At 32.7% G+C, this 18,360-nt stretch overlaps 1 protein-coding gene across 4 annotated transcripts; it reads left to right on the forward strand.

The window, feature by feature from the left end:
* Positions 1 to 558: 558 nt before the first annotated feature.
* Positions 559 to 9,401, forward strand: LOC112294497 (histidine kinase 5-like). 4 transcript variants are annotated; one of them, XM_024544991.3, is made up of 18 exons: positions 559 to 1,697; positions 2,314 to 2,547; positions 2,850 to 3,135; positions 3,322 to 3,358; positions 3,601 to 3,831; positions 3,995 to 4,088; positions 4,293 to 4,370; positions 4,557 to 4,688; positions 4,899 to 5,032; positions 5,180 to 5,224; positions 5,331 to 5,664; positions 5,880 to 5,962; positions 6,277 to 6,376; positions 6,615 to 6,727; positions 7,091 to 7,429; positions 7,544 to 7,744; positions 7,999 to 8,109; positions 8,392 to 9,401. In XM_024544991.3, exons 1-18 carry the CDS (start codon positions 1,427 to 1,429, stop codon positions 8,767 to 8,769), a joined length of 3,201 nt encoding a protein of 1,066 aa, XP_024400759.1. In that variant the 5' UTR covers positions 559 to 1,426; the 3' UTR covers positions 8,770 to 9,401. The 4 variants fall into 4 exon arrangements, 3 of the variants coding, with proteins under 3 accessions (XP_024400759.1, XP_024400758.1, XP_090099989.1); XR_016498010.1 differs by having other exon boundaries at positions 902 to 1,697; positions 7,536 to 7,744; XM_090243863.1 differs by having other exon boundaries at positions 902 to 1,697; positions 3,322 to 3,496.
* Positions 9,402 to 18,360: the final 8,959 nt, after the last annotated feature.

Raw genomic sequence — 18,360 nt, forward strand, 5'->3', positions numbered from 1 at the left:
ACACACACACACACACACACATATATATATATATATATATATGCAAACACAAGTTTCAACTATTTTTTGAACATTTTACAAATGCAAGTTCTACTTCTTTTTTTTTTATTTTGAGCTTCTAGATGTGATTGGTATACAATAACTTATCATTGTATCAATTTGCATGTTGTATACTTCAAATAGTCAAGAAGTCCATTACCAAGTTACTAAAATATTAATACATATTTATACAATTATTCAAATAATAAAACAAAAAAAAGATTAACAAAAATTGTTACATTTGTTATATAAATATAACATGTGTTATAAAAGGAAGATCCAATTTGATAGGATTGTATGGTGAAATTCAGACCAAGTAGATTGTATGCACATTAATTTATAATTCCAAAATGGATTATCATAATCTCATGAATCCCCGAAGAATGGATTTGCATTGGAACAAGTCAAGGGTGGAATTTACTCACTCTAAGGAATTAGTGCCCCCCCCCCCTAGTGAGTGGCTTCTTCTGGTCCGTGAAGCGGGGCGAGGGGGTGGGGCTCGATTTCTTTTGCCTTGTCACCTCGTCCCACCCCTCCCGGCTCCACCCTCCCGCCCTGGCTTCCTCGTCGCCTGTCTGTCGCCACAGCTCGGGCTTCCTTGCTTCCTTGCATTCCAATTTACATGAGTTGTTCGGCTTGTGGCCCTGACGCCAGATTCGATCGGCCCCCTTCATCTCTCAGATGTTTCATCTCCGTTGAGGCATTCGTAGTGAGTCTTGGCTTGCGTTGCAATCAATGACAAGGGCCTTGAAGCGCGTTGCCCAGAGGTTGCCGCTGCTCTTCTGTGGAAATTCGTCTTTGACCTAGGGTTCCGAGTGTTCTTCCTGCTTGTCGGGAGTATCTGGGGTTTCCGACGTGTGATTGATTGAGTAAGTGAGTGAGTGAGTGAGGGAGGGAGGGAGTGACTGCGGTGATTGGAGGCTCTGGTGGTGGCGGTGGAGGAGGAGGTGGTGGAGGGGTATTGGAGCGGGAAGTTCGTTTGGTTGGAAGGTGGATCAAGAGGGGACTGGGAGTGGGCGTGAGGGAGTAGTATCGTTGTGGAAGGAGCTGAGCTGATTCGCAGTGAGTCGGAATGCAACAGAGTTTGGAAAATTTTGCGTCGGAGGTTTTAATGCGGGCTAGAAGTCGCGGCGGGGGATGGGAAGGGAAGGGTCGGGTTGTGGAAACGGGTGACGAGTATGTCGTTTCTTGTATGATGTGCGGCTAAAGAGAATTGCAGCCTCTGAGAGTGCCAGGATGAAGCCCTAGATATTTTCCTTCGGAGGACTTGGAGTGTTGAAAATTTGTGGTGACGAGATACTAGGCCTGGATTCCCTAGCTTCAGAAATATGCAGTTCATTTAGAGTTCATTGGTTGTTGCTGAGTTGCGCCTGTGGATATTGGTTTTATGGAAGGTGGTTTGGGGCTTGTGAAAAGCAACGTGGATATGGAATATGGTCTCTCCAGCAAACCTAACGAACCCTCTTTTTTGCCAACGATAGTGTCGCCCTCTATTACATTTGCTTCAGTTTCGTCAGAAGTTGGTACGCTTGTGCATTCCGAGCGTGCCCCGGCTTCCACCTCCGTTTCTTCGTTCTCTACCCCATGGGAACACACTACCTCCCAGAAGACGGATATGACTGCAGTAATATCTGTGTGTCCTTTTTGCAACGGAACAGGTGGTTTGCCCTTCCCTCATATGCATGCTATTTCTATCGTCGTTTCTAGCTACTTATTTAAGAGTTTGAGAACAAAATGTCTCCTATCTAAAAATCGAAGATCGATCCTCAGCTCACGAACAATTGGAAACATAGCCAGTGTTGAAGTAAGAGTGTGGCAATGTCTGATGTTTGACGTAGTGGCCTGATGGTCATTGAGAAATTCATTTTTTAGTGTAAGGCCGTCCATGATAGGTGCACTCTCCCGTGTCTCTTTCCTTTCGCTGTTTTATTGACTATAGCGTATGTCAACATTAGACCTCGTGCAATAGGCTTCTATTTCCATTTGTCGTAGCTGTGTAATGGTCGATTCCCAGATACCCCCCCCCCCAATATCTTGGCTTTTCTAGTTTATCTTCTTTTTGAGCCACAGCTTGCTAACTATGCACCTGTAGAGATTGCTTCTGATTCGGTGACACTGCTCGTTTTCATTGGACTTTTCATTTTTATCAACTGGTTGTTAATGAAACTTCAATACTGCCGCGCTCTAGCTGTGCTGGTGCTTTAAAGAATCCTGCTTCCATGAATTCCTCAATACGTTGGTAATTATTTTCTCTCATGGATTATCTTTTTTCAGGGACGAATTTGTCACTTGGAAGTGTGAATACTGACAAGGCTAGAGGGTCTTCTGTGGAGTACTGGCAAAAGACGGCAAACGATCTTTCTGTACAGAATGAGGAGCTCCGGAAACAGTTGGCAGTCTTCCAACAATCTAAGGGCGTGGCAGTACAAGAAGTGCTGACGCAGCTTTTCGTTGAAAAAGTGCAAGATGTGTCTGGAGTTGAGGGTATCGTTGATTCTTTCTCACATGGTAAGGTTAAAGAGGATTTTGTTGAATCAAGACTCTCTCTCTCTCTCTCTCTCTCTCTCTCTCTGTCTGTCTGTCTTTCAAAAGATGCATTAAGTCTTTAACTAGACTGGCCTGTCCCGCATTGGCCCTAGCTACGCTCGTCCTCTGGTCGTGTTTACGAAGTGAATGGATAGCACTTCATCCAAATGAATTTCACTTTTAGATTTTTGCAGTTCTATGTATTACTTCGGGTGCTTGCTCCAACACTTCAGCGGGTCTCTCACTCGGTTTTAACAGCGACAATGTTCTGGAATATGACACAGCCGATGCTGAGACACAAGAGCCAGGTAGTGCGAAATCTGCTATCAAGAAAAGTTTATCTCGGTCGTCATTGACACAAATGGATTTATCCGAGGGGTTGGAGAAGAATCTCGTGATGGAGCTGTCTGAAATGGAATATTATGAGCACTTCCGGGGACTCGACAGGCTTGACGCAGTGGAAGTGCTTGAAAGGACCAACAATATTGAGTTACTCCTTCAGATGGTCCTGAAGGATGTACCAGTTATTATATCTCATTGCGATAAAGAGCTTACTTACACATATGTCAAGTAAGAAACGAGCTGCTGGCATGTTAATTAAGATTTGCGCCAAAACTGGTGTTTTCTAGGTTCTCTTAGGTACCCTGATTGCGTGTGTGTAGTCGGCAGGTTTTCGAAAATTTGATGATTCAGAAGAGGTTGTGCGGGCATCGTAGGCTTTTACCTCCTCTGACAGTGATACGGCTTTTATGACAGGTTTGTAGATCAGCCTTTGACCAAAGTTCCTCCTGAGGTGCGTGTAACCATTTCCACACATCGCCATGCACACGAATGGTCGAATTGTTTGTCTGTTTATGCCTATGGAAGATGGCTAAATCTTCCAGGTTCTGTCGATATTGTGAACTTACTTTGTCCGTGGTGTCATATTTGGGTAAGTTGTTCTCCGTCCTGGAGCTTAAGGTTTGTTCTTGCAGGTGGCATATTTTTTTAAACAAAACTTCATTCTTCTTCTTTACATTCAGTGCATGTGTCCAGGGAATGAAGGGGAAGAAAGACACTGAACTTGTAGGACTTGTTCCTGGAGCTTTGGAGACCATGAGGATTAAGAAAGAAGTTCTTGAATTAGGACTAGCTCAAGGAAAGGAACTTACGATTTCAATGGACGGTTTTGGCAAGAGGTGGCTAGTTGTGGCATGTGAACCACTTCGGAACAAAGCTGGGGAGATTTTGGGAGTAATTACTGCATGCATGGATGTGACTGAGCAGGTTCTTTACTTTTCGTATACTACTACTCATTACACTTGATTTCCAGTGGCACTTTGTGGTTGAGAAGAGAGTAATTTTCCCTTCAAGCTTAATTCATATTTATGAGGGAAGCCCGCGTAATTGTGCTCAAGTCAGCTTGTCCACCCTTGATATGGATTTGCAGGCATTAGCAAGGGAGAAACTTGCACAAATGAGAGAGGAGATGGCTGTACGAGAAGCAACCGAGAAAGAGTTGCGAAGGGCTATCAGATTGGCAGGTGTGGGTTCGATTTACACATTCTTTGGTGAAGCATATGCTTGGGGTTTAGTCTATGGATTCAATAAGACAGCTCAGAAAACAATATGGTGGTATTGTGGAAACAAGTTTGAATGTTCTTGAACCCTGGTCTTTAAGTAGGTAAAGTGACTAAGGTCCCCATGGTTGTTTCTAAGCAAGCTGACCCTGTTGAATATTTATGCAGATGAAGCAATGGAGGCGAAGAACAGATTTCTTGCCGTTATGTCTCATGAGATACGTACTCCGTTGAATGGTGTATTTGGTATGTTTCACTTCACCATTCTCCACATGATAGGTTTGAATGTCTTTAAAATGTTTCCAAAATGCTGTGCTAGTGGGCATATAGGTTCAAGACTGTATCTGTTCGCCAGAAAACCGAAGTTTTAGAAAGGCTAGTAGTTGCCAATGCTGTTCTGTTGATATCCTTAAGATTAATGTCATGGTTTAGGAATGGCCCAAGTATTGGCTACCACCCCGTTGGATCCAGAGCAGAGGGAGCTTGTGTCTGCTATGGTCTTCAGTGCAGACGTGTTGCTCGCAATCATCTCGGATATACTTGACCTTAGCAAGGTTGAAGCTGGTATGTTATTTCTTTAGTTCATTTAAGTAATTTAGAATAATACATCGTTATGTCATTTTAGACGGCTCATCGTTACGTAAGATATGGTATGTTGAGGCGTATCGCTTTTGTCAGATAATTGATATTCAATTTGTTTTGTTCTGTTTTGGTCTTTTCTTTTAAAATCTAATTGTACGTATTGAACGCACTGCATGATGTTTGCTTGTGTAGGTACCATGAAATTGGAGGAAAGGGAACTCAACCCGAGGGATATTGTAAAACATGTAGTTAGGACAGCTATAGCTGCGAGTAAAGATCGTGGTATCACTATTCAGGCTGATATTGCAGATGACGTTCCTTCAATGGTATTCGTCCAGCCCATATCTGATGATTCTGCTTAAATAGTCTACTTTACGTAATGTGCAGCTTGCGATTCCAAAGCAACAGTCCATCATTTCCTTCCTCGTTTACTAATTTTTCAGTTGATTGTGTTTACTTCGTCTGTGATTTAGGTCTACGGTGACCCTTTGCGAATTAAGCAAGTGATCACCAATCTGGTAATGAACCAGTTCCATGAATTTTGAAATGATGTTGACTTGATATCATACTGCTCTGATGTAAAATTTGCGTAAATGTCGTATCTCATCAATGCGAAACCTGCAGGTATTTAATGCTGTCAAGTTCACCAGAAAAGGTCACGTGAAGGTTCGATTGCATATCGCGAAATTTCCAATCGATGAAAGAGAGACCGACGTGAATCTAGATGTTTCAGACACGTTGGCCAAAATAAACAAACTTGGAGGCACCGAAGGTGCTGGGGAGAAAATAGAAAGAAATTCGTCAGACATGTTGAGAAGGTCTTCTTTATTGAATCTTGGACTTTGTCACATTAGGAGTGATGAGAGTTGGGATCCTTTGATGGAAGGTGGCCGCAGAGACCTACCTGAACTGCCTATCACCGAGGATGAGATGATTGAGATGGATGTTACTACCCAAGGTCAGTAAATCTAACTCAAACTAAATACCTTTAAGAATTTGCTCATTTATTTCTTTGTGTGCAGAAGCATTGACCAAGTCAATTTTTGCTTGATGTAGGAACTCACTGCCTTGGAATCCGTGATTGCATGTGGTTGTTCTGTTTACATGTTAGAACTCTACGAGTCGTTTGAGCTTTGATTGACCTCCAGTTGTCGTGGGTTACTGAGACACTAGGATCAGCTACTGGACGTGTACATAACAAAAGACTTTTAAAGATGCACAGCACAGGAGACTTGTTTCAGGACGGGCACGAAGATGTAAGTTTCTCCTTCTGATAGCTTACTAGTGGAAGTTCGTGTCTCTTGACCCGTTTAGCATGTTTTTGATGCCTCTATATGTATCAAGCGTGTTACTACATCTATTGGAGTGCAATAAATTATATGCAGTACTTTGATAGTGGTTGTGAAAGCCTGAAGTGTGGAAGGGGGGGGGGTTATTACGTGAGTTTAAATAACAATACAGGATGTTTTCGACTCTTTCTTTATTAGGTTGTATTCTTTTTAAATTATTTTAGTGTTCTTATTTGAAAGGAAAACAAGTAGCTAAATAGTAAAACATGCACATCATGCAGGATCGTCGACTATCCGAAGGTAACGAGAAGACTAGTAAGACTAGCGACCAAGTATCTAGGGACTTTTGGCTTAAGTTTGAAATTGAGGATACCGGCATAGGTATTTCATCTAATCCCATCTTATTCTTCTACGAGTTAGTATAATTGGCTTGGAAAGTTCATTTGATATCGACAAATAGTTTCTCTTCTTCAATAGCTGTGGAATGAAGCTTTAAATATGTGCAAATTCTGGTTCGACCACTACTGTACTAAAAAATTAAATGTATATAGCGGCCTATAAGCATCAGTTATCCTTCATTACCTGCAAATAAACGTATCCTATGGTGTTTTTTAAATAGGTATACCGAAGGAAGCCTTGCCAACTCTCTTTGAGAAGTTCACATTGGTGCATTCTTCAACCACTAGGAAGTATGGTGGAACAGGCTTGGGTTTGGCAATTTGCAAGCAGCTGGTATGGCCAAATGATTTGTTTGTTATTTGCAACTACATCTAGTTAATGTTTATGCAGAAAATTTCAGATGGGTTTTCTTCTTGTTGAAGTTGGGTGTGGATACATGATGACATGCTATGGTTAGGTGACAAATCACATTTGAATAGGTCAAGACTGGTGAACTACATAAACGTACATTTTTTCCTGAATCTATTTTCTTGTTGTTCAGTAGCTTCTCCGTCTTGTTGAGTGAAGTACTTGGTTATAACCTTAGCATTGACAGGTCACTTGCTATTGTGATCCAGTTAAGCACTTCACTTGAATATGGTCTGAGTTGCTGATGGTCATGTTCTGGGTAATCTTAGTAGTTAATATTGATCACAGGTAGAGTTGATGGATGGACACATATCCGTGATCAGTAAAGTGGGTAAGGGCTCAACCTTCACCTTTACTATACGTTGCAAGAGGCCGCCAGTGACCTCAGGGTCCTCGGGGCCTTCTAAGCTTGTTAGTGAAACCAAAATGAAAGAGAACCTGTCGCACTCAACTGCCAACGTTCACAAACTTCAAGCTGGAATGTGGAATCCTACAAAACAAGACACATTTTTTCCCAACTTGCAGGCATCTCAAGCCCATGAGGATGATCGAGGGACAAGACGGACAACACTCATAGACGCAGTCTCGCATAGAATTCCGATTAAACTGCCTCGAGGCTCGCTGAAAGTACGCACCACTAACGACACTGATTACTCTGGATTTTTAGGAGATTCCCGAGTAAAAGCTAGGTTGTGGAAACAAGAGTCATATTCTCATACTGCCTCATGGGCAGCACATCAGGGTGCGTGGAAGGAGAACGATTGCCGCGATAGGGGTGGCGTCAATAGAGGAGGGCTGCGAAGGACTTCCAGTGGTCCTTCTCGCATTGAATGCTTGATGATGGCTGATTTGGATCATTCTAATACTTTTCCTTCGATGACCACTGTTGCTCCCACAAATGACAATAAGTTGCCTTCTCTTCTTTTGGCGGAGGATAATAAGGTGAGCATGTATAAGCAATTCCGAATGAAGCTTTCTTTAGTGCTTCCGCATTCTGATTCTTCTGCATTGAGAACATTCATTTCTATCTACCAACAGTGATGCGATATTTTTGCTCGGTTTTTTGTCGGGAACGCACACCCGCCTAAGACGAAATGTCTGATAGCTACTCAGAGTTTGGTCCTCGACATACTTGGTTGTTCATTAAGTGTTGATTTATGACAGAGGACTCTAGACTGATGTGTGCGTTTGTGAAGGTCAATGTGATGGTGGCCTTATCGATGCTCAAGAAACTTGGATTATCTGCGGATGTCGCCTGTAATGGAATGGAAGCAATCAAGGCTCTCCAAGGAAAACACTACGATTTGGTATAGGTTCCTACCACACTTTCTTTCCGTAACCTTTCTGTAACATGACATTTATTGGTTGTACGTCCTTACAAATTCATCGTTAAGTCCTTTAAATTGAAAAATGAGAACCAACACCATCATACTAAGACGACTCAAATTCTGTTTTTTGCTTTGTCTCGATTTGCACAACCGTGTGTTGGTAGTGTTTCAGTTAATTTTCTTATGCTATTTCTTTGTAGATATGGCTTATGTCTCATACACTAGGTTTCTCTGATCTGATGGGAGGCATTACGGATGTAGGTGCTAATGGACATATGCATGCCTGTCCTGGATGGGTTGGAGGTGACTAGACGAATTCGAAGGTATGAGAAATTAGGCTACTGGGATGACGAAAGTACTCTCAAACCTTCTGGTCGAAATCCAGATTCAACAGGTGCTTTCGAGGAACTCCCATCGGAGGTTTTTCACAATCAACATCAATCGGTTGCACGAGTTGGAGCGGAAAAGGTGAAACGGATACCGATTATTGCAATGACTGCAAATGCACTGTCGGATTGTGAAAAGCAATGCTCAGCAACTGGAATGGACAGCTTTATGACTAAGCCCGTCACATTTAAGAAATTGAAGGATGTTCTTTCTCTGCATCTTCCTTCCAAGTCCTCGCTCTCATCTCCTTAAGCAGAAGAGCAAGCATTTTTGGCTCTCTCTCTCTCTCCCTCCCTATTTCTTTCTTTCATTTTCTTTCTTGTAATTGTAATTTTCTAAAATTTCCTTTCAAAATCTGGTCACGACACTTGCTCTGTCAACGTGTACCCATACATGTTCCGTTCTTGAAATCGAGGAGCTGGCACATTGCAAAGATTAGTACTTGAAGACTTCGTGTATTCAGAATCTCTAATAATGTGTAGTAGGTCTCGATTTGGAGAGATGAGCTTTTGGCCAGCCCATCATTGATCTTCGAAACAGCTTGCAGCGTCTTCGTCTGGGGGACAAGCCACACGTTTAATATGGTAAGTGAGTATCATATTTCAACAGTGGAACGGCATCTGGTGAGGAGAGCTGAAATTCTATTTTAGACCTGAAGCAATGGGCGTTATAGAACTCATCGCCCAGACCCCATTAAAGACTGGTACTTGATCAAAAATGGGCAGAGTTATGTCGTACGCTGATGTACATGTGCTTTGTCCGGGTACCCTGTAGATAATTTTTTTGCCTCCGGAATGGTTGATACCAGAGGTCTGTATTATGTAGCGTTGTATCAATTTTAATATCACTGCTATGGCGCATCAAAAGCTTGAAGTTTTGATTTCCTTGGCTTCGTGGCTCCAATTGGGTGTTGCCATCAACGTTGGCGAAGCATGGCTGACCAAAAATTGCCAGAGTTTAGTCTCTCTCATGTTGATTCACTTGATCAAAATTTGAGAAAGTTCTTATTTATGTGTCAGGTCTGTTGATATTTGAGTTTGTTGGAGGACAGCATTTAGTGGCAAGTTGCTGTTGGCTCAGAATTATATCAGAACTTCGGTTTTAACAATGTTAGTTACCTGCCATATGCAAGTGAACCTTGTTTGGATTTTACACGGCAGTGCATTTTTTCCCTGCTCCCCTTAGTGTTGTACTTCTTCTGCATGTTTAATTCTTCTATTAAATGGGCTCATCCACAACTTCATTTTTGGATGCAATGGTCCTCAAATTAGGAAAGAATATGGGAAAGTTATTCAGCTAATTCTTTACGTATTTAGTTTTAAAAGGCATTTTAAGGTACTAGTTTATAATTTAATTATGGCGAACTTATGTAAGGCCACAAGATCTTTTTCATTGTGGACTAACTTTAGAAGGGGATCCTATATAAAGTTCTGATTCTATTCCAGTTGAGCATAATTATGTTTTTTGTTCTATTAATATTCTTTTGATATTTGTTATTCACCCTTGTTACATGTCTTTTTCATGTGAAAATATGATTTATGTGTTAGGATTAGAATAGTTAATAACAGAGCTTAAATACATAGGATAATTTAATAAAAAATGTTAGATTAAATAAGAATAGAAGAATTAAACATGCAGAAGAAATACAGCACTAAGGGGAGTAGGTATCTCATACAAATTGTAAAGGCCATAGGTAATTGGAACAGGAAATTGGCCTAAATTGGAAAATTATTTTAAGTCGATCCAATAGCAGGGTATTAAATTAGGTTTTGAGATGATTAAGCAATGGAGGGTCAACTTGTGGCAAAAAAAAAATATTCTTCGGTGGCTTGCATTTATAAAAAAAACCCAATGGGAGGTGACATGGAATCAAATCTAGGATGGCAAGAAGTAATTATTTAAAGGATGGTTGGAATTAAAATCACAAGTTGATTGGGCTAGCAAACAAAGGTTGGTTTAGCAAGGTCTTAAGAATGAAGAATCTTATCCTTGTTAAAATCCCAAGTTTGTAACACTTGATCTCTAAAATTGATTATCATTAAATTAAAGCATACCCTCAAAGAAAAGAATCTACAAAGAAAGGCCTCCAACTAGAATTACAATTGTCAAAAGGATCCCACGTTTGCAAGAGGTGGATGGATCTCTACTTTGCATAGAGTAGCTACTAGTTTAGTAATTGATATAGCCACTAAATTACTATTTATGGTATTGACAGAGCTTATTTGGGAATTGCATTCTTTAATGACCTTAATTGGTAAAATACAATTTTGTTTAATTTAGAAGGAAGAAGGTAGATTAAAGTAGGCTAAGATTGATATAAATATCACATAGGAGACTTTGGAAGTGTGGTTATGTGGTTATTGCACATATAGTAGTTATTTTGGAGAAACCAATATTTTGAATCCCTCTTCTATTACCAATCAAAGTTACACTTTCTACTTAATTTTGACAAAGCATTGAAGTGACATGTGTTTTTGGAGGATAAATGAAGTAAAAACATACCCACCTTATCATTGATGTAATAGCAATGAGTTGAAGCGTGTACTAATTTGATGTCATATTGTAATACAACAATGTGGTGAAAATATGAATAAAAACAAATTTTCAATTATTACTCTATAATTTTATTTCAATAAGAATCTAAAAAAATTAAACAAGGCTTTATGAAATCCTCCTAATTTATTTTGATTGTCTTAATATTTAATTTGTTAAATGATAAAATTAAGGTAGATTAGGTAAATAGTCAATATGATCAATTCTAAGGTAAATCTAAGTATAGGGTTGTGCTAGGAGAATCCTAAGGTTATATTGATTAATACTTGAGAGACGATTGTTTGTGAGTCATGGTCAAAATCAAACACCAATTACTACAATGGTTACCTAAGGCATAACATAGAAGTATTTAGAAATCAGCTTATAGAAAAAGGAAAGCTAACTTCAAGCTTATTTTAATGGCAAGATGCATGTTATATTTGATTTTGGAATGACTTTAAAAGAGCTATTTAAAGTCAAGGTTTGTATTGGCAATAAGGATTTTGTTCAATTAAATTTGAGCTAGCATTCTTAGCTAGTTTATACATTTTGAGAAATATCTATAAATAGATTTTCTTTAGTACATGATTTCTTGAGTATAATAGATGTGTATAGAAATTTATGCCATTATGACATTGCAAATAAGAAATATCTAACTAAAATTGCAAAGAAGTATTAGGTTTAGGATATTTTACAGTTGATTAGAAGCTTTGTAATATTTGAAGATATTTTAGTTAGAATGAGATAAAATTCAACACACAACTAGGAGCTTTAAAAATCAAGCTGCAAATTAACTTTGAGCCGAAATTAATAATTACAAAAGAAAAAATTTATGCTTGAATTTCTTCATCAACTTTCAAGTTGGGAGCTATAAGACATTAAAATGGTATTTTTGCTTTTTCACATAATTTATAAATTGAATTGGGTTGAATATAAATATTTATGTAATTTATATGTATCTTTAAATTACTAAAATTAAATTTTAATACCAAATTTAGGATTTAGGATTTAAGATTTGAAATTAATATAATATTGTTTATATAGTGGTTAATTAAAGTTGTGATGTAAATCACATTCTCATTAATAACAAATCAATATTATAGTACAAAATTTATTATCTTCATAGAAAAAAATAAAATTAATTTTATTTATTTCTATATCTAAAAGGTTATTCAGTAATTTATTAATATCTACTTTTTAATCAATTTATATAGAAATAAATAAATATACATATAAATTAAGAATAAAATTTACTTGATTATGTAATAAATTACTTCCAATTAATCAATAAGGTGATATAAATTATTAATATCTAAGGTACTTAATGCCATATAAAGATGGCTAACATTAACTTCTTTGGTGCAGATACTTCTATTGAGACCTTAATTCTTTAAAAATAACAGCCAATATCTTATAAAAATATATTTTAATTATATTTATAAAATTTAAATATCTGTATAGAAAAAAGTTGGAGTTATATAATGCTATGACAAATTTTTGGAGAGAAAGCATTTAGAAGAGTTTTTGGTATAACATTTAACATTCTATAAGTATATATATATATATTTAATTCTATAATGACAATATATAAAAAAAAAACGTATTTATTTTGATTGAAAATATTAATTTTTTTCTTTAATAAGAATTTAATTATAAATTCTTTTCTTTAAATAGTGATAATCTTAATAATTACTATATATATATATAAATATATATATTGAGTTATATTTCAAGTTACTATGCTTTATATGATAGAGTATTTATAATAAAATTATAAATAAATAAGGTGGTAGAATAAAACAATAAAAGTTAAAATAATAATACTTTAATTTATTCCATTACTTGAGCCATTTTCAAAAAATACAAAATAAAATAAAACATAATTTAGAATTAGAATAAGGACATACTTAGTAAAGCTACAAATATTGAAACCAATTCTAATCAAAGTTATTATATCTTTACAACTATTTCTTTTTAAAAAAACTACTAAAATTTTATCTTTAAATATAAATAAAATATAATAGTTTTTGAAATAATTAAAAAACATCATAGTTTTTGAATACCATTCGAAAAAATATAATAGAAAAAATATATTATATATATAAAAAAATTAAAACTAGAAATTAAAATACATGTTTAGATAAATAATTTAATCTAAGATAAAATATCATCTAATATTTAAATAACTTTTCAAAGACTAGTGAAAACTTAAGCAAATTAAAAGAATGTCAATTATATTGTTCCTATCATCAATAATTTTTTTCATTAAAAATCAATAAATTAAGTAAATTATATGATATTAATTTTTTAAAAATTTAAATATAATATAATAGATAAAAATATATACTAGTTTAATTTATATAAATTATTCTTTAGTTGAAGAAAATATATCTAAAAAATATAAAAAAATAAAAAACCTATTAAAATTAAGTTAATAATATATAAATGATATATATATATATATATATATATATATATATATATATATTTTATTAGTTATATCAATAATAAATAAATAAATAAATAAAATTTAGACAAAAAATAGTATTTTTTTAATTAAATATAAAAAAGACTCTTTTATAAAAAGAATTAAAATAAAAATTTTAAAATTTTATAGCTTAATAAAATTAGTTTAAAAAATAGAGGTTGATTGATTATTGTTATAGATCTAAATATAATAACTAGTAAAATAGTAGTTTGAGAAGAATAGGATCTAATATATATATATATATATATCTATATATCTATATATATATATATATATCTATATATCTATATATATATATATATATATATATATACACATACGTCTATATATATATATATATACACATACATCTATATATATATATATATATATACACATACATCTATATATATATATATATATATATACACATACATCTATATATATATATATATATATATATATACACATACATCTATATATATATATATATATATATATATACACATACATCTATATATATATATATATATATATATATATATATAAAATAATTTTAAAAATTTATATATCAATCTATCTTATTTTAAATAAAAATATCAAATAAGATAAATTATTTATCAAGTTAATTATTTTTTATAAAGTTATTTATTACAATGAATTATGTTGATTCATTAAAAATATTCAATAATTAGATCCATATGAAAACATTTAAAAAATAACATAAGAAATATATATATATTTTTTTAAAAAATAACTTTTATATTTAGATTTAGAATTTAAAGTTTAGGAATTTAAGGTTTACAATTTAAAATCTAGAGATTTAGAATATATGATTCTTACAATATAAGAGTAAGAATTTAAAATTTTTATAATCTGAGGATTTAGAATTTAGAAAACCTATGTAAGTAGATGGAACAACTCAAGATATGGCATGATTTAATATTTCAACAGTCTTGTAAATCTACCTATAAAGGCTAGTAAAATTCTCAATATATTAGAATTTTATATATTATGTTCAAAAATATTCAATAGTTCTATACCAAATTAAAAAAAGCTGATTATTTTTCTTAATCAATATTTTTTCAAAAATATATTTGAATATAAATTATAAAAATTGATATTTATATATATAAAATTCATTCTATTTAGATTTATTGTTTTTATTTTTATTAAAAATAAATTAAAAAAATTACATGTTTTTTAAAAATATTTTTTTATAGGATTCAAAATCTGATTTAGATATGAATAATTATGAAAATATTCTACTATTAAATATTTATAGAAGAAAATATAGATGTCTTATATCAAACTAAAAATAAAATAATAAAATAAAAACTTACACAAGTCTCTAATCATTTGGGAAAATTTTTACTTAAACTTTTTAATTAGATTCTTCTATGATAAATTTAAGTTTCATCATAGAAGAATCTAATTAAAAAATATAATAGAAAATATAAATTAATGATAGAGAGGTTGTAAAATAATTTAATGTTAATGCTATTTTTTGTGAAAAAGGCTTCTACTTATTTTGTATGACTGTAAATAAGACAAAGCAAAGTAGATCAAAAACAAAATATATAAGAATCTTTAAGAGAGATATAAGAGTAGTTTGGAGCAAAAATTGCCTTAAAAAATTAAAAATAGAAACCTGAAGAAGACTAGTTGTAAACCAAGGTCAAAATTGACCCTCAAGGTATAAAACTAAGTAACTATTACAATTCTAAGGTTCTATTGTTAATAAGAGAGTATAATTAGAAAGAAAACTTTAAAAGATTTGTTTAAAAATTAATTTTAAGTGTTTTGGATTAATTTTGAGTTACAAAAAGCTTTTTAAAATTAACAATGATCTTATTGATTTTTATTTTTGACAAATAAAAAGAAATTATATATTTGAGAAATTTATGTATATTATAGCAAATAAACAAGGAATTTTTTTAAGGTTGTAAAAAAATGCATAATACATTGGAAGAAGAAAAAAAATATATTATGGTTTTTTTTATTTTTTATTAACATTATGCATCAAATCACAAAAAAGATGTACTACTTGCATGAAATATACATTGGATGTTGTCATCTAAAGCCTATCAATATTTTTTTTAATATTATGGAGACAAAAATTATAAAAAAAATATTTTTCAATATGCTATTGTAAATGTGATTAAATTTGGAATATCTAAAATTAAAGTTAAAAATAATCCAAAAATTACTAAGAATAAAAAGTCTTATGATATTGTTGTTTATATAGTTTTTGAAATTAGCTAAGGGCAGATCTACACAATTCCAAAGATGTGCAAGTATATGTTAAGGATAAGAGACCATGAATAGATTTAAGACTTTTTTCTCAATATTGAGTGCTTTACTATGACCAGAAGACATGTGTTGTTATCAACATTACAAATGGTGATCACATCCAATTGAATGAGGATAAAAAGCATGGAAGCTATAACCTTTAACATAGAGCAAGGTGCCTAAATTTGGTGCTGAATAGTATAAGATCTTTGACATGATCATGTTGTAGGGAACATGATTGATTAGCGAAGCTTGGTAGAACTATATGAAGTTGGAGCTCAATTAATTTGATTGTTCTAATCTTGATTATACATAAAAATTTATAATTCCTAAGTACTTGTTAGTTTGTTCCAATTTTCTGTTATAAGGCAAGATTCATGCGATTTTTAACTACATTTTCTAGCAATATAAAAACTCAACTTAGATTAAAATTGATAACTTATTTTGAAAGAGGTGTTGACAAGTAAATCAAGCTTCTTAGTGAAATTATTGTAGCTATTCCAGCTTGTTGAATACCTATTTCAACTTAAAATTCATTACAAAAAATATTCTCACGTAAGATCCTCAATTCGATAGATGAAGTTATAATAGATGAAATTAAGTCGAGATGAAGTTAAATTAAGATTGGATGAATTAAGATTTGATGAACTTAAGGTATGGATGAAATATTATTTAAAAATAAATTTTTATTTATGAATGAAAATTAATTTTTAGATGAATTTTTAATGATAGATAAAAATTATTACAAATTATAAAATTCCTTCAATGTTTAAAAGCTTTTGAATTTATTGATAGTACATATATGGATGTTTATAAAAGTTCTTAATAAGTAAAAAGATTAATTTAGAGAGGAAAAAGAGTCATTTAATAAGAACTTAAAGTAATATCTATATATAATTTAAAATATAAGACAATTAATTTTTGTAGATGAAAATAAACTACGAACTAGTGAATTTTTTTTAGTTCACAATTTGATACATTTGCTGAAAACAAGGTGGTTCTAATTGCTTAGAAGGTGATTTTTAAATGTATAATATATTCTTAATTTATTTTTATTTTTATTATTATTTTTTTGTATTGATTCTTTCTCCTTGTTTTGTTGTTGTTTATTGGTTATTTTTTTTAGGATTAGAATTTCGAGCAAAGAATTTGTAGTATTAAGAAGTAATAGGTGTTAAAGAGTTTAGAGAAGATATACCATTATTTAAGGAATTTTCAACTTTAAGCTAGAGCTCAACTTTAATACAATTCATTGCCTCCCTTGTTGTTTGATTTCTTTATTGACGTCCCTTTTCTAGTAGTTGAAGGACTTAATCACCTTCATCATCCATTGAATCTACTATTTTCATATATTGAAGAAAAATTGCATCCAATGATATAGTTCTTCACTCTATTTGTATATAATACCTTATTGGTGGCCACTTTTTAGTAGTAGAAGGAATTAAGCACTTTCACTACCTATCATATCCTTCTTATTTATAAATATAGTATACACAAAGAAAGATTCTTTAAACATTGGTCTTATAAGCTCTACTTCACCAAAAGAAAATAAAAGAAAATAAATAAAAAAATAAACAAACAAACAAACAAAAAAATGAAAAAAAAAAAAAAATGTTGAAGACAAAAAAATTTCAAAGTAAATATCTGAATTCAATCATTCTCTAAGCTATTAGAATTTATTGAATTAATTCAAATTTTAAAACAAGGAGATTAAGATAAAATTATACATGAAAAAAAATCAAGTTCTTTATTTCCTATTAATGTATTTTAGATTTAAGAAGATTACTAATTAAAACAAGGAGCTAAAGCCCAAGCAAAGAGGTTGGTAGACAAAATTTTAGAAAAAGAACAAGAAAAGTAAGCTTTAAATCTTCTTTTAGAATATGGATGCATAAAATTAAATTAGTATCCTTCCATGACAATCATCTTTATTTTAAGTCTTAAATTTAGATTAAAAAGATAAAATTAGAAGGTGTAAAGTATTCATTGACATATGACAAGTTGGTTGGTAATACAATCAGGTAGGTTATTTACATTGTTAATTATTATTTTGCAAAGAAAAATTTTTGTATTGTAAGATTTTATTATTAATTATTATAGTGGATAATATTTTAAAGGTGCTAGTGTGAAATAAAAAAATGATAACCTACTATTACTATGAAAAAATTTGTTTTACAATAGTATTAAATAAAATCATTTTTACATAGGATTGTATCAAAGAAATGAATCTCAAAGATCCAAAAGATCAATATAATCTCATGTCACTTGAAAAGATTAAATAATCATTCAAAGATGGAATAATATTAAATCAAAATGGCTATTTTTAAAGACAAGAAAACTAAAGTTCTTTAAAGTAAGACTAAAAACAAAAAAGGTATTGACAAGAATGAAGAAGGCTTTATTCTTGTCTTTTTATATGCTATTTAATTAGGAGCTATGTGGCAATGTTCTATAAAACACATGTCTAACTTATAAGATAATTTTTTTTATATATATGCCACATAATTAGTGCATATTAGAAGCTATTAATATGTAAGACATGCGGCTAACTT

This window comes from Physcomitrium patens, chromosome 17 (assembly GCF_059467195.1).
Source record: "Physcomitrium patens ecotype Gransden chromosome 17, ASM5946719v1, whole genome shotgun sequence".
Lineage (NCBI taxonomy): Eukaryota > Viridiplantae > Streptophyta > Bryopsida > Funariales > Funariaceae > Physcomitrium > Physcomitrium patens.

Excerpts from the sequence above, each read along its gene's own strand:
- LOC112294497 (XM_090243863.1), top strand. The coding sequence starts at position 1,427 with ATGGAAGGTGGTTTGGGGCTTGTGAAAAGCAACGTGGATATGGAATAT. Across the intron at positions 4,089-4,292 it reads AAGGGCTATCAGATTGGCAG|ATGAAGCAATGGAGGCGAAG; the intron begins GTGTGGGTTCGA and ends ATATTTATGCAG. Across the intron at positions 7,745-7,998 it reads TTTTGGCGGAGGATAATAAG|GTCAATGTGATGGTGGCCTT; the intron begins GTGAGCATGTAT and ends GCGTTTGTGAAG.